Source organism: Stenella coeruleoalba, assembly GCF_951394435.1.
Source record: "Stenella coeruleoalba genome assembly, chromosome: 15".
In the NCBI taxonomy this organism is placed as follows: Eukaryota; Metazoa; Chordata; class Mammalia; order Artiodactyla; family Delphinidae; genus Stenella; species Stenella coeruleoalba.
The window spans coordinates 79,740,012-79,754,754 of record NC_137161.1 but is presented as its reverse complement, the minus strand read 5'-3'; the positions used below and the strand labels follow the sequence as shown (position 1 = coordinate 79,754,754).

The following is a 14,743-nucleotide window of genomic DNA, read 5'->3' as shown; positions in this document are numbered from 1 at the left end:
AGAATTCTTAGCTGGGCTATGGCTGTGAGAAGATGTTCCAGCCATAAGAGAGCAGAAGGGATGTGGTTGTGCCCCTTAAGGGAAGGAACATGCCTTCCGTGTGTCTTTTCTTTCTCTTTTCATTGGCTGTTATGGACTGAATGTGTCCCTCCAAAATTCATGTTAGAGCCCTAACCCCCAATGTGAATATATATGAATATATGGCCTTTAGGAGTTAAGATTAAATGAGGTCATAAGAGTGGGGCCCTGATCTGACAGGATTAGTGTCCTTATAAGAAGAGATACCAGAGAGCTCTCTGAGATCCATGTGAGGACACAGTGATAAGGCAGCTCTCTGCAAGCCAGAAAGAGGACTCTCACTAGGAACTAAACCTTGCCAGAACCTTGATCTTGGACTTTCCAGCCTCCAGAACTGTGAGAAAATAAATTTCTATTGTTTGAGCCACACAGTCTGTGGTATTTTGTTACGGCAACCAAGCTGACTGATACATTGGCTGAAATAAAATCATGATGGCGGAGGTTGGAGAAGCCATCTTGGACCATGAGAAGGAAGCCCTGTTGAGGGCGGCAGAGGAAGAAGAAAGAAGGAATCTGGATCCTTCACAATCGTGAGCTCTAGATCTCCTGCCAGCACTTATTGGTGAGAGATAAAAATAAATTTGGATATTGTTTAAGCCTCTGTTATTTTCTGGTAGGTTATACTACTGTTCAGCATATGTTTACTCTCTCCTCCTCCCCACTTTTGGGAGAGGCATACTTCCCCTGCCTCATTGATAGATAACAGGCTTGGCCATATGACTTGCTGTAGACAATGTAACACGCATGAGCAGATGGGATGTGTGTCGTGACCCAGCACAAGCTTTAAATGTGCTTGCTTGGTCTTTGGGGTTTCTGCCTTCATCTCCAGGAGGAGCATGCCCCAGGTAACCACTGCTCCTTTAGCTTGGGTCCTGAAATGAGGCACACACAGTGCCGACCTGAACCCAACCCACGGCCTGAAATAGAGCCTTCAGAGCCAACGTGCAGAACCATGGGAGAAAAGTAAATGTTTGTTGTAAGCCATTGCAATTAGGGGGGTTGTTTGTTATGCACTCTATCCCAGCAAAAACTGATGAATACAGTTTCAGAGCTCATATTATAACTAAAACAAGGAATGAAAAAATTGTCCCTTGAAACTCATGATGTGCAGGTCACCACTGACCTGAGGAAGGGTTGCCTCAGTGACGTGCTAAGGACCAAAAGCAGATTGGAGCCATTTGAGTAGTGAGTGAGAGGAAAGGAAATAAAGGTGGGTGAGCAGACAGCTCTTTGGGGAAGTTTGGCTGTGATAGGGAGGAGAGGGGTAGGGCAGCAGCCAGAGTGCGGCATGGAGGCCAGTGGCAGCCATGCAGATGGTCTGCTCAGATCTCCCTCCGAGAAAGGAGCTGATGAGTCGTGAGGAATGTAGTCAGCTGACAGCCTCCATTTGTAGCAGCTTTGGGATCTACTGCAGCCTTTGAGCCAAGGGCACACTATTCCCGGGCATCCCCAGCCAGTGACAAAGCATGGTAGGGAGGGACTTCCCTGATGTCCCAGCGGGTGTGGGTTCGATCCCTGGTCAGGAAACTAAGATCCCACATGCCGTGCAGCGCGGCCAAAAAAAAAAAAAGCATGGTAGGAATACTAGGGCTGGGCCATTTCTACCCTGAAGACCCAACCGACATAGGTTGAAAGGGTTTTCTGTTGTTTGCTTTAAATGACAGAAACCAGTTTGCTTAGAAGCCCCATGGGAAGAATCCAGGTGGGAAAGAGCAACTGAACACGGGAGAGAGAAGACCCACAGATGGAGAGAGGGAGGTCCCCGAGAAGGCAGAAGGAGATGGGGTCCGGACTGCAGGGGAGCAGTTCCTCAGGCCCGGGGAGGAGAGGAGGGCTGAGTGCGGACACGTGAGGGGGTGTAGGTTTGGGAGCTAGGTGATGGCGGACCTCGTATCAGAGAATTTTCTTTTTCTGAGTAGGACGCAAGATCAGGCTGCAGAGTCAGGGAACTAAGTCCTTCGAGGTTGTACAGGCTGTGTCTCCATTTTCCTCTCTTGGCCTCAGTTTTCCCATCTGCACGATAAGCAGCTTGGGTTAGACCCCTGATCCCCAAACTTGTTTGAGCCTCAGTAGATTTTCAAAAATACACTTTTGGGGGGAATCCCATCCCTCAACTGCTGGAGCGGAATCTCTGGGGCGAAAGTGGTAGGGGCAGGAATCTGTTTATATTTTTAAGTGCACCCAGGGATCATGTGAATTTGGGAACCACCCTGTGGAGGCTCTTAGGACCCCTTCAGCTCTGAGAGTTTGTGGTTCCAGCCAGAAGGTGCAGAATTCCAGCACAGCATTTGACTGAAGCTATAAACTACAGAGTAAACCACACGCCGCTACCTGTCACCTATAACTACAAAAGCGCCTAAGTCCCAAAGGTACCGGAACTTAAAAGGAACCACAATAAGGCAAAAAAATCAGCAGCAAAATCAGAGGTCCTGCCTACATGGGAAGCCTACCTCATGTACTCTGGCTCCTGTAACCAGGTTTCCAAACCCCCAGGTGGGATGGGTTTGGACATGGTCAAGGGGGAGTCCCAGGCAACGGAACTAAGGGTTGAATCAGGGCTGTCGCAGGAGAGACAGGGATGCTTTTGGCTGCCCTGCCAAGGGGTGGAGGCCTATCCAGGCCTTTCTGAAACCTGAACCCTGGGGTGGGGGAAGGGGGAGGAGGGGCTGCCTGGCCCTGAGAGTCCACGCCTGCCCCCCAACCCCAGAGCTTCTCCTCTGCCCGGTGCCCCTTCTGGGGGCTGCTCCAGACACTGCAGGCCACCTTCACTCTCCCTTTGCCTCCCTCTGCCCCTAAGGTCGGGTGGGGACAGGCTGGGACCACCAGCCAGCTCCATGGACGGGGGACTTTTCCTCTGCTCACCTCTCAGCTTTGGAAAGAAAAGAAGAAAGGTCTGTGTTGATCTGCATCTGGGGGATCCTTCCCAGTCCTAAACTTCTGGAGGCAGAAAAAGTGATTTGACCTCGGACTGACTATAGAAGAAGGAACAGAAAGAGCCTAGAACCTTCCCCCAGGTATGAATTCTTCCCTTTTGCTGGCGTGTGTGAGTGTGAGTGTGTGTGACTAGTTTTCCACGGGACAGATGTGGAGTTGTCCTTAATGATCTCCGGGGCCCCTCCTGACTGCTTCAGTGCTGTGATTCTGCAGCCTTAACCTTCATTCAGTCTCCTTAGTACCCACCCTGTGCCAGGTGCTACCGTTGGGTAAGCCCTGGTCCCCGCTCTCGAGGGTCCCCAGTCTAAACGGGGAAACAGTAATCATAATAACAGCTACCACACTTATGGTGGGCCAGGCTCTGGGCTAAACTTTTTATTAGCTCATGTATCCTAGCAAGAACTGTAAGAGGTAAGTGCATTACTAGCCCCATTTTACAGATGAGGACAGCGAGGCGCGGCAAGATGAGCTCACACAGCTAGTAAGTAGATGGTGGAGCGGATTCTTGTAACCACTGTGTATGCTGCCTGCCCTGAACAGTGAAGAAACAGTTCAGGGCAACAGGTGCACTGCTACAGGGTAGGGAGGGAGCCACAATCCATGAGGGCAGGGAATGGTTAAGCCTCATTTTGACCAAGGTTCCCAGGGTGTAAGGCGGGAGCAGTTTTGGGGACCAAGCTAGGAGCTAGAGATAAGGCAGGTTCCACAAGGCCCACTGAGAGCTCTAGGGTCAGCCAGGACTTGAGATCAGTGGCGGTCAGGATCGGGGGTCCTCCTCCCTCACGCCTGGGCCACGGTGGCAGGGGATAGAGAGGGGGTACTTCAGAATTCCCAGCCAGGTTCCCTGGGAGCTGTGTGTCCCCATACTCACAGAGCAGGGGCTTTCCTGACCTGGGGGGCCAGTGTTCCAACAGCCTGAGAGATGGGTGGCCCCAAGGCCTGGGAGGCAGGGGAAGGCCCAGATCACAGTGGATTCCCCTCAGCAAAGATGGGACCATGGTTCCCCCCTCCTCACAGCTCTCGACTCCCATCTCCCAGCTGTCCCCAAGAACACAAAAGCTGATTATTCCACTGGGGGCTGTACTGGGCCCCATGAATGGAGTATTGAAAACCCTGTGTCCACATCCAGATAGGTTTTCATCCTCTTCCCAAGCAGACTGTTTGTATGCCAGGATGGAAGCAAAGCCAGGGAAAGATGGGGGGCGGGGGGGGTGCGTTCCGGCTGAGAGGGGCACCCATGTCCCCCGGGAGCCTGGCTCTCAGTATGTCCCAAACAGAACCATCTTCTAAACCAGCCGCCAACCATCCAATCATAGTCCGCACACTGGGATGCTGGTTACATGGTGTGAATGTTTACTGAGCTCTGCACTTACGATTTATGCACTTTCTGGTTTGTAAGCCTCAATCCAAAATTTAAAAAAAATCCCAAATGGCATTTACTCTCCCAGCCCTGTACCATTTTTGCATATTTGTGACTCGTGGGAACTATATTTCCTTGATGTTTCTTCTTTTTTTAATTTTTATTTATTTTAGCTGTGTGGGGTCTTAGTTGCGGTACGCGGGATCTTCGTTGTGGCACGCGTGCGGGATCTAGTTCCCTGACCAGGGATCAGACCCGGGTCCCCTGCATTGGGAGCGCAGGGTCTTACCCACTGGACCACCAGGAAAGTCCCTGATGTTTTTTCTTTAAATTAACTTTTTTTTTTCTGATTTCAATTAACTTTAGGGAATTCCCTGGTGGTCCAGTGGTTAGGACTCAGCCCTTTCACTGCCATGGGCCTGGGTTCAATCCGTGGTCGGGGAACTAAGATCCCGTAAGCTGCAGTGCAGCCAAAAAAATAAAATTAAATAAATTAAATTAACTTTAAAGGGAAACTTTATGTTGTTCCAGATAAATGAAAAGCCAGAATCCTTTGCCATAAATAGAAGGCAGTGTAAAAGAAAAAATAAATGAAAATGAAACAGTAAATGTCATCTATCTCCCCCCAAAATGATGTGGGTTGCCCCCAGTGGCACAAACACCCTGCTTTGGGATGTGCTGCCCTGGAGGAAAAACTCTGAGCCTTTGGCACAGCCAGGCAGACCTGTCTCGGTTTGGGATCAGACAACCCTCCCACCCCTTGCTTTCATACACCCTCTGCTCCAGCCAGACCTAACTCCTCACGAGGAGTTTCCATCTGTGTTTCTGTCCTCATCCTCCAGCTGCCGCCTCCACTCAGAATACGAAACCCAAGTGGAAATGTCACGCCCCCACCCCTCACCGAAGCTCTACCTGGGCCCTTCCAGCTGGAAGAAGTGAAGGGGAACCTTTAATTCCAGAAGTTCCAGCTGTGACTTCTCCACCACCCCTTAATGGGACCCTTGGAAAGGCCATCCACTGGCTGGACGCGTAAGGACACGGAGATGCAAGTTGGTCCCCAGCCTGATGAGAAGAGCAGGGGATGGAGGCTGGGAGACAGGAACGCTGCTCCTTCCCCCCTCACCCCTGTCCTGTCCTTCCTCCTCCTCTTGCCACTGGGTGAGTGCCCCCCTCCCCTCATTTCCCCTTTCTGGCTCTGAATTTTCCCAGTTGTAAAATTACGGTGGGAGGTGGCCTGTAATTGAGGTGGTTTTCAACATTCCCTCCAGCTCTGACATTTGCCCAGGTTTGATGAAAGCTAAGGTCTGAGCTGGGGGAGTGGAAGGCTCAGTGCTAAAGGTGAGGGCTCAATGTACACAGAGTATGGGCAGTTAGGATATTGGAAACAAGCAAGGAGGGAAAGGGCATGGGCTCATCAATGGCTGTTGGAAAGCCAACTGGTGGAACAGATGCAATCAAACAGCCTAGGGACTATCCTAACTTAGGAAAGAAGAAACTGACTCTTAGTTGCTTCATCTGTAAAATGGGTACACTAGTACATGCCTCAGAGGTTGTAAGGATTCTTTCTCTGAGCTAAGGTATGTGGCTGTGTCTGAGAATTCTGTGCACAAATGAGGGGCTATTATGGGTATTCAATTTCCCATGCTAGGCCAGTTTCCCTCTCAGTCCACGTGCTCAGAATTGTATGGTGAAGGAGAGTGTGGCTGTCCGGGTTAGAATTCCAGCTCTACCTTTTATTTGCGGAATGGCCTTGAGCAAGTTACCTAATTTCACTAAACCTGAAGTTTCCCCTTCTGCAAAATCCAAGCTGCCTCATAAGTTGTCCTAATGAGTATGTGAGTCAGGCCACATAAAGCAATGAGCACAGTACCCAACATACACATATGTGAAAGCCGAACCAGAAGGACTTATACAGGTAAACCTTTGGGGGGAAGTCAGAATGAATCCCAAAGGTAATTTACACACTTAAGGCAGAGCTACTGAGCACCTGGGGAGTAACAGGCTCTGGGCAGGGGGCTCTGGGGGAGACCGAGATGAGACAGACGTGGCCACATCACCGGGCAGAAGGCCTGGAAAAGGGTATGTATACGGTGCCCAGGTATTCAGAGGAAAAGGAGAGCACTTCTAGCTGAGAGCTCCAGGAAGGCTTCCCATAGGAGGTGGCTCGATCTGCAGGGCTGTAATGAGCTGGGCTAGCAGAGGAGACTGCAGGGTTAAAGACCTGGAGACAAGACTGATGGGAGATTAAGAAGTAAGGAGAAGCGGATCAGAAGATCCTAGAAGACTTTGTAGAGAAAACTTAGGTTCTGGGACTCCTGCAGGAAAAGGGGAGTCTTTGAGGAATTCAGCAGTGGAGTGGGATAAGCTGAGCTGATATGTGTCTCAGGCAGATCTCTCTGGCGTGGCCCATGGACCGATGGGCGAGGGATGAAGCAAGGAAAACAACTGGGGCAGTCAGGGGCTTTGGAAAAGCAGGGGTAGTGAAGAGGAGGGGGATGATGGTGGGGACCATGGGCGGAGGAGAGGGGGCTCTGTTCCCAGGGCCAGGCAGCCAAGGGAGGGGGCTGAGGGGGCCAATGCTCTTCCTCACTCTGTTCCAGCCAGCGCCCTACAGCCCACCTCACTGCCCTTTCCAGGTAGGTGCCCCTGCCCCACCCCCCCGCCCTCTCCCCTGCTCCCGAGGTACTCAGATGCTCAGACAGAAGACCCAGGGAATAATGACTAACCAGCCCTCCATTATTCTAGAGGCCCCCAAAGGGATTGCTCTAGTCTCCCCATTTTACAGAAAGGGAGAAATAAGTCCCAGGAGGGCCTGATCCCAAGGACCCCACAGCTTCAGGGCAAGGCGGAGGCACCCTCTAGTTTGGGCCCACTGATTCCCCCCGTGCCAGCTTAACCCACTCCACAGAGCTGAGGCTGGTGGGGGGCCCGAGCCGCTGCCGGGGACGCCTGGAGGTCCTGCATGGCGGCTCCTGGGGCAGCGTCTGCGACGACGACTGGGACGTGGTGGACGCCAATGTGGTGTGTCGTCAGCTGGGCTGCGGCCTGGCTCTGCCCGTGCCGCGGCCCCTCGCCTTCGGCCAGGGCCGTGGCCCCATCCTGCTGGACAACGTGGAGTGCCGTGGGCAGGAAGCCGCGCTGAGCGAGTGTGGCAGCCGAGGCTGGGGCGTCCACAACTGCTTTCACTACGAGGACGTGGCTGTCCTGTGTGACGGTGAGCAGGACAGTCTGTGACCCGGAAGGGCAGACAGGCTGGCAGGCAGCAGGGCTTCCCAGCGGTAAGAATGTTCCAAAGAAGAAGACCGAGCCAGCAGCTGCAGTGTACGGCGTTGGGGAAGCGCCCCAGCCTGGCTGTCAGAGCCTGGGCCCCAGCAGTGCTCTGGCTCATTGTGTGACCTCTGCTGAAAACCAGCATTACTGCTTCCATGGAGGGCCTTGATTATCCCAGCAGAGCCCTCTTCCCATTTTTAAAACCAGACAATTGGGGTCAACACCGGCGGTGAGGCCCGCTTGGTGTAGAGCTGCAACAAATCTCTGAGAGGCTTTGACCTTGAGAGCAGTAGTTCAGGTTTTCAAGAAAATCAGCTGGAGGGCTCATTAAAACACAGATGGTGGCCCCATGCCAGAGTTTCTGATCCTGCGTCTGGGGTGGAGCCTGAGAATTTGCATTTCTAACAAGTTCTCAAGTGATGTGATGCTGCTTTAAGAACTAAAAGAACTGAGAACCAAACGAAATCCTCTAAAGCTACTGCTTTCAGGACTCAGGTGGCCCTTTCTCCTCTCACACCCCAGATTTCCTAGTTTTGACCCTTTGTGTGGCCAGAGGCCCTGAGGGCAGGTACCTTAGGGGTCCATGCCCTGCCCCTCACATACCTGTGTTTGTGAGGATGGAGAACAGAAAACTCCATATTCTCCTCCCTTCCACCCTGCTTCTTTCCCAGAATTCTTGCCCACGCAGCCCCCAACAAGGAAAGTGTTAACCAGTAGGGCACCCCCTACAACTCCCCAGAATGGAAAAGGTAAGTAAAGGCAATGTGGGGGACCACCTGGGTCTTAGGAGAGGGATCCAGGGAGGAATATCCCAAACCCTACCCTAGGCAGTGGGAAGTGAGGGATTACTGATGGGTGAGTTTGGTCATTCCTTCATCCCGCCCTGCCCCTGCACCCCCTCAGGCCACTCACCATCTGGACAGGGAAAGAAGATTCATTCTAGTGGGATGATAAAAATAGTCAGCACAAGGTTGGAGAAAATAAGAGAGGTGGGGGCTGAAGCTTAATCTAATGGGAGAGTCCGATATTCACAGAAATGCTGATAATGATGTAGAACAACAAAATGAAAAGTGCCCTTAAAGAAAGACAGATAAAAAGGCAAGAAAATCCGGAGGAGGAAGAAGATCCCATTCATCAGAAATCAGGGAGGGTTTCCTGGAGGAAGAGTTGTTGTTGCTGTACCTGGAAAGATGAGAAGGCTTTCATTGCAGTTGTGTTATAAATGAGGAATCAGCACATCCTAGATGGTTAGCAGAGCATGGATGGACAAGGGCAGGGAGGGTTGCTTTTAGGCAGGAAATGACAGAGTCATAGGGTTCTGTCCTCAGATCCCACAAAGCACCCCCAATCTAGACTCTGAGGAAGCAGTGCCTTGGGGGTAAGTGGGTCAGCAGCTCCTCCTAGGTTTTAAGTCCTGGGACACCATGCACTGTGGGTATGCGGAGGGCCTGGGGCAATAAGGAAGAACTTTGGGTTGGGATGGGCAGCAAAGCCATGTGGGAGATGCTCCTTGTCCCCCCACCCCCATTACCAGGTGAGGGCAGCGTGCGCCTGGTGGGGGGCGCGGGCCCGTGTCAGGGCCGAGTGGAGATCCTGCACGGTGGCCTGTGGGGCACCGTGTGTGACGATGACTGGGGGCTGCCGGACGCCACCGTGGTCTGCCGCCAGCTAGGCTGCGGGGCGGCCCTGGCAGCCACCACCAACGCCTTCTTCGGCTACGGCACGGGGCACATCCTGCTGGACAACGTGCACTGTGAAGGAGGCGAGCCCCGTCTGGCAGCCTGCCTGAGCCTAGGCTGGGGGGTGCACAACTGCGGCCACCACGAGGACGCCGGCGCGCTCTGCGCAGGTGCGGATTTCGGGGGCGGGGCCGGTGGGCGGGGCGGGGCGGGGCCGAGTCCTGAAGCAGGAGGAGGTGGAGTGGGGCCTGGGAGGGGACCGGGATGTTGACTGTCTTGGTGTTAACCTGAGCTCTTTCAAGAAGACCCCCGAATTAGTTTTAATTTCTCAGTACTGCTCTAGAAGTGCCTCCGAACGTCCTAGTAGACTCCACAGGTATGTAATACTGCAGTATTACCTCACCAATACTCCAGAATTGTCTAACAGTACTCCAAAAATGCCTTCGGAATTTTCCACCACTTTCTAAGTACTCTTTATGGAATACTTCAGAGTAAAGTAATAGTCCTCTAGGATCGCTCCAGAGATACTCCAGAATTCTCTCATTGACACCCAGGTATGTCCCCAGAATTCCCTAGCCATCTGTAATCCTGATTCTCTTATAATAGTAGTTCTTCTCACCTGGTCCCTCTCCCATACTGAGAGGTTTTCTGAAGTAGGAATAATAGGGCTGTTAATGGCATTTCACAAATGGACTCCATTCTACCAGATATAAAGTGCTTGCCCATGCCTCACAGCTAACCAGGGGGCATCATCCCCAATTTACAGATGGGAAAGCTGAGGCCCAATGAGGCAGAGTGAGCCCTGGCAAAGCCTCAGCTAACCTTGCTGCATGATCTTGGGTATGCCCCTTGCCCTTTCTAGTCTTATTATTTTATCTGTAAATGGGGATAGTGAGTTTTGTTCTGCAAGCCCCTCAGGACTGTGCATGGCCCTCCCTGTTGGGCAATGCCTTCTTTATCTCCCCATCTTGGACACACATTGGGCTTCTGGGAGCACTGGAGAGAAATGAAAGCACATCTGTGAATGCCTGTATAAACCGTGAAGTGTACACCTAGGCAGCACAAATAAATTACAAGAACTGGCAAAGTGGGGCAGACTTCCTTGGACCCCAGTTGGGACTAAGCCCCCAGCTCTGAAAGTAAAATATGTTGTCTTCTCCAGGGAGACCCTCCCATCCTCTCCGAGAGCCCAAGGCTGACCAGGAACCAGAACCTTGGCCTCTGACCCTACTCCCTTCTCTGACTCCTACTCTAGTCCTGGGGCACCTGGCTCTCACAGCACTGCCACCGTCGGGCACAAGAGCGGACTGGGCCTGGCACACAGAGCCAGAGGGTAAGGAGCCCAGCCCACCAGGCTGGAATGGTAGGGGCAATGGTAGGTGGGCAGGGCTGGGAATTGGGAAGACTGTTCTGGACTCAGGGGGAGGGGGCCCGGGCTAGCAGGCCAGGGCTTTTGGCCAGACGGTAAAGAGGTGGGTGAGAGAACAGATGAGCAGGTGGAGCAAGGGTGAAATCCAGAGCTCTGAACAGTTCAGCAGGGTGGGAGGAGGCACTTCCTCAAAGCTCTGAAATAAAACTTGGGTTGGGGCTGAGGTTGGAAATTGAGAGGCCTTGTGAGAAGTGAGATATAACTTGAAGGAAGGGTCGAAGTACATTTGCAGTTAGGGCTGGACCTATCATTGGGATCGAAATTAGGATAATGCATGGAAGTAGGATTTGGCTTATTCCCTTCAAGCTTCCTGAGGACCCCACCACAGCATACAACATGGTGACGCTAGGATTGAGGCTGAGTGGGGTGCAGGTGTGGTAAGAGTTGGGGCATCTCAGTAGACGCGCCCTGTGCCCTGCTGCAGGCCAGAAGCCCTCTTTGTCCCCTTCAAATGCTCTAGATACCCTGTCTCTGCAGCTACAGGAGTTGGTGCCCTGCCTTCCAGGGAGCCGGCACTGTTCACCACAGCGGCCTGGGCGGCGGGGAAGAAAAGTAAGTGGCAGGGCCGGGGTTCCGTTGTGGGTGGAAGAGGGTGGGGCCGGGGCTCTGCCCGGGAGCCGATGGCCCCAGCCCAGCCCCTCTGGCCGCGGGCCTGTGCGCCCCGCAGGCGGGCGGCTGCGGCTGGTGGGCGGCCCGAGCCCGTGCCGCGGCCGCGTGGAGGTGCTATACGCCGGGGGCTGGGGCACCGTGTGCGACGATGACTGGGACTTCGCGGACGCGCGCGTGGCCTGCCGCGAGGCGGGCTGCGGGCCGGCGCTGGGTGCCACGGGCCTCGGCCACTTCGGCTACGGCCGCGGCCCCGTGCTGCTGGACAACGTGGGTTGCGCCGGCACGGAGGCCCGCCTGAGCGACTGCTTCCACCTGGGCTGGGGCCAGCATAACTGCGGCCACCACGAGGATGCGGGCGCGCTCTGCTCAGGTAAGGCCGCTGCAGGACCACGTATGCACAGCGGCACGGGCGGAGCCGAGCGCCATCTGAGGAATGGGGGGCCGGGGGGGGGGGGGGCGGCGGGGTGCCAAGCGCAGGCGCTTACTGCGACACGGGCGGGGCCTGCTGTGAGATGGGCGGGGCCGGCGCAGGCGCGTACAGAGGCGCGGGCGGGATGAGGAGGGCTCTGGGGAACGGGCGGGGCCACGCGCAGGCACGCTCTGCGGCGCGGGAGGGGCGGGGTCTGTTGGGAAATGGGCGGGGCCGAGCGTCAGAGCTCGCCGAGGCACTACGGCGTGAGCGCCGCGGGAGAGGATTCACGCTCCGCAGACAGAGGCGGAGCCCACCATCGGCGCGCTCTGCGGCTGCGCGGCATGAGCGGGGCCGTGAAGGGAGCGCCCTCTGCTGCAGTGAGGGGCGGGGCCCGAGGTGAGAGGCCGAAGTCCAGTGGTAAAGTGTGGCAGAACCTGTGACAGACAGGCGTGGCCGGGGAGGTTTTGTTCTGCTGCGTCAAGGACCCGAAAAACTGTAGTTAGCAGGGAGAGTTGATCAGCTTTCGGGGAGCAAGCGTATGACCCTTGGTGGGAGTCAATGGAAAAGGGATGTTTGCAGAGTCTGACACATTTAAAAATGCGTCTCTTTATTGATTGCTTTGGGAATCGGTATTTTCGCCCTTGTTTGGTGTCCTGGTAGCCTTGGCCACAAAGGGTTCTGCTTTGGGCCCCAGGGTGAAAGAAGCACAACCCACGTTTCTGTACCAAGGAGCGGGGACCTACGAAGTCCTTTCTGACCCTAAATCAGTCCTCCCTTGGAGGGTAAGAGGTGACCTGGCCTCAAGGGACTTGTTCCCCAATGTGACAGCCACCTGTTTCTTTATCCTTGCGGAGCCAGGCCCAGACGAGCTAGTCCAGCAGGACGGTGCTGAGACCACCCAGGTGCCCACTCCTCGGCCCAGGGACGGTAGGTGTCCACCGTCCCTAAGAGTGAAGTGGAGGCATCAGGATACGAAGGACCAGATTTGGAAGGAGGTCACAGCCTGGGGTTACACAGCAGATTTGCACCAGGTCCTGGAGCCTTTGTCCTTCTGCGAGAGTCTCAGGCCTCATTAATAGAGGCGTGATGTCCAGAAAGAGGGAGGTGGGTTTTAAGCTAGAGTCATCTAGAGATTTCTAGAGTTGGGACCAAAATAAAGGGATGGGCTCCTGTCCTCAGGAGAGCAATGAAAGAATTCAGACTTTAGTCTGGGGAGTCCAGGGAGGAGGGGAGACGATGATGATAGAGAGGAGCCCTGGGTCTGAGGTATTGGGATTGTGAACAGAGAACTAAGGAGAGAGCAGACATGAAGCTCCCAGCATGCAAAGAGCGCCCCACAAAGGCTTGTGCACATTCTTCTATCTTGAGATGCAGTCTGGACCGATGCCTATCTTATTTCAATCTCATTTGTCTGCCTTCGTCCAGTGGTTCCCAGGGCACTGCTGTGTCCCAAACCACCACCCTTTGCCTCCTCTAACTACCCCTCACCTGGCCTAGCTTGGGAGTGGCCTGGCCTGGGCCAGCCCCTTTCAGCCCCAGACCTTGTCTCCCCACAGGGCACTTACGTCTGGCCAACGGAGCCCACCGATGCGAGGGCCGTGTAGAGCTCTTCCTAGGGCAGCAGTGGGGCACTGTGTGCGATGATGCTTGGGACATGCGGGCAGCCGGCGTCCTGTGTCACCAGCTGGGCTGTGGCCAGGCCCTGGCAGCCCCTGGTGAGGCCCACTTTGGCCCAGGCCGAGGCCCTATCCTCCTGGACAATGTCAAGTGTCGTGGGGACGAGAGTGCCCTGCTGCTCTGCTCTCACATCCGCTGGGATGCCCACAACTGTGACCACAGTGAGGATGCCAGTGTCCTGTGCCAGCCATCGTGACCCAGCCCACTCTGCAGACCACTTCTGGGAGCCTACTGTGGCCTGCCCCTCTTCCTTCAGGAAGTCCTCCTCCTGTGACAACTGCAGTTCACTCTGCCCTTCCCTCCCCTTGCCTGGGAGAGAGCCTGCCCAGATGGTGTAGTCCTGCCTGAGGGAGCCTGGCTCTATCCCATCAACTTAGTGTGTGACCTCACCTGTCATCACCTGCTGTGGGCCCATTTCAATGAAAACTCCTACTTTCTGCTCAGCTAAAACAGAAACTGGTGGGAAGGGAAGAACTCCTAACTTTCCTCTTTGGTGGGACTCCTGTTACAATACCCTTAACCCAGCCTTCCTTAACCCTGGTCCAGGAGGTTCAGGTGCTCTCTGTAAATGGGGTATCTCCTTTCCCCCCACCCATCTGGGGATCCTCAAGAAGAGGGGAAGGCAAGAGAGGCCTACAGCTCTTACCTTAGACTGGCCTGGGGCTGCAGAAGGACCTGGGTCGTTGCCCTGGCCTGCTCTGTGAGGGCCTGGACTCAGATGGTGCTTGGCTGGACAAGGGGACTGGAGGGGCCAAAGCAGGGACAGTGGCCCCTCCCTGCAGCTGGAACCAGCAACTTGATTTATGCTGCTCCCACCACAGAGCCTCCACTTTGCAGAAGCAAAGAACCCTGGGGGCCTGTAGCCACCCATTCATAGGTGCCAAGTCAATAAAGCATTGTCCCCCCTGTCTTTTAACCGAGGTCAGTGTTTGGGCATAAGTGCGTTGTTTGTGGCAGCAGGGAAGACTCTGGTTAGGACTCTCTGGAGGAAACCTGCCTGGGGTGGAGGGCAGTTCAAGAGCATCATCAGAGAGCTTTCGGCGGGCCCATTACATCCTGGAAATGCTGACTCACAGTGTCAGGCCAGGAAGGCCCCTAAAGGGTCCCCTAGCCCATCCCCATTTTCCTTTTACATACACAGAATCCTAAAGGAAGGGGTCTGCTCAAAGGCACATAGCAAGTGTCATTAGAAGAGAAAAAAATTGAGACGAGGCAGAAAGGATGATGGAGGAGAGTAAAGCAGCATTGGGGCTTCCCCAGGGGCTGCTCTTGAGGTACCTCACCTGGCGCCCCAG

General features: G+C 54.4%; 1 protein-coding gene across 2 annotated transcripts; it reads left to right on the top strand.

The window, feature by feature from the left end:
• Positions 1-5,364: 5,364 nt before the first annotated feature.
• On the top strand, positions 5,365-14,348 carry SSC4D (scavenger receptor cysteine rich family member with 4 domains; the record flags this gene model as incomplete). Of its 2 annotated transcripts, XM_079944884.1 has the most annotated exons (11): positions 5,365-5,530; positions 6,973-7,008; positions 7,281-7,586; positions 8,314-8,391; positions 9,177-9,491; positions 10,577-10,654; positions 11,228-11,302; positions 11,418-11,729; positions 12,630-12,698; positions 13,328-13,640; positions 13,709-14,348. In XM_079944884.1, 11 exons carry the CDS (start codon positions 5,365-5,367, stop codon positions 13,794-13,796), a joined length of 1,836 nt encoding a protein of 611 aa, XP_079801010.1. In that variant the 3' UTR covers positions 13,797-14,348. The 2 variants fall into 2 exon arrangements, with proteins under 2 accessions (XP_079801010.1, XP_079801011.1); XM_079944885.1 differs by having other exon boundaries at positions 13,328-13,824.
• Positions 14,349-14,743: the final 395 nt, after the last annotated feature.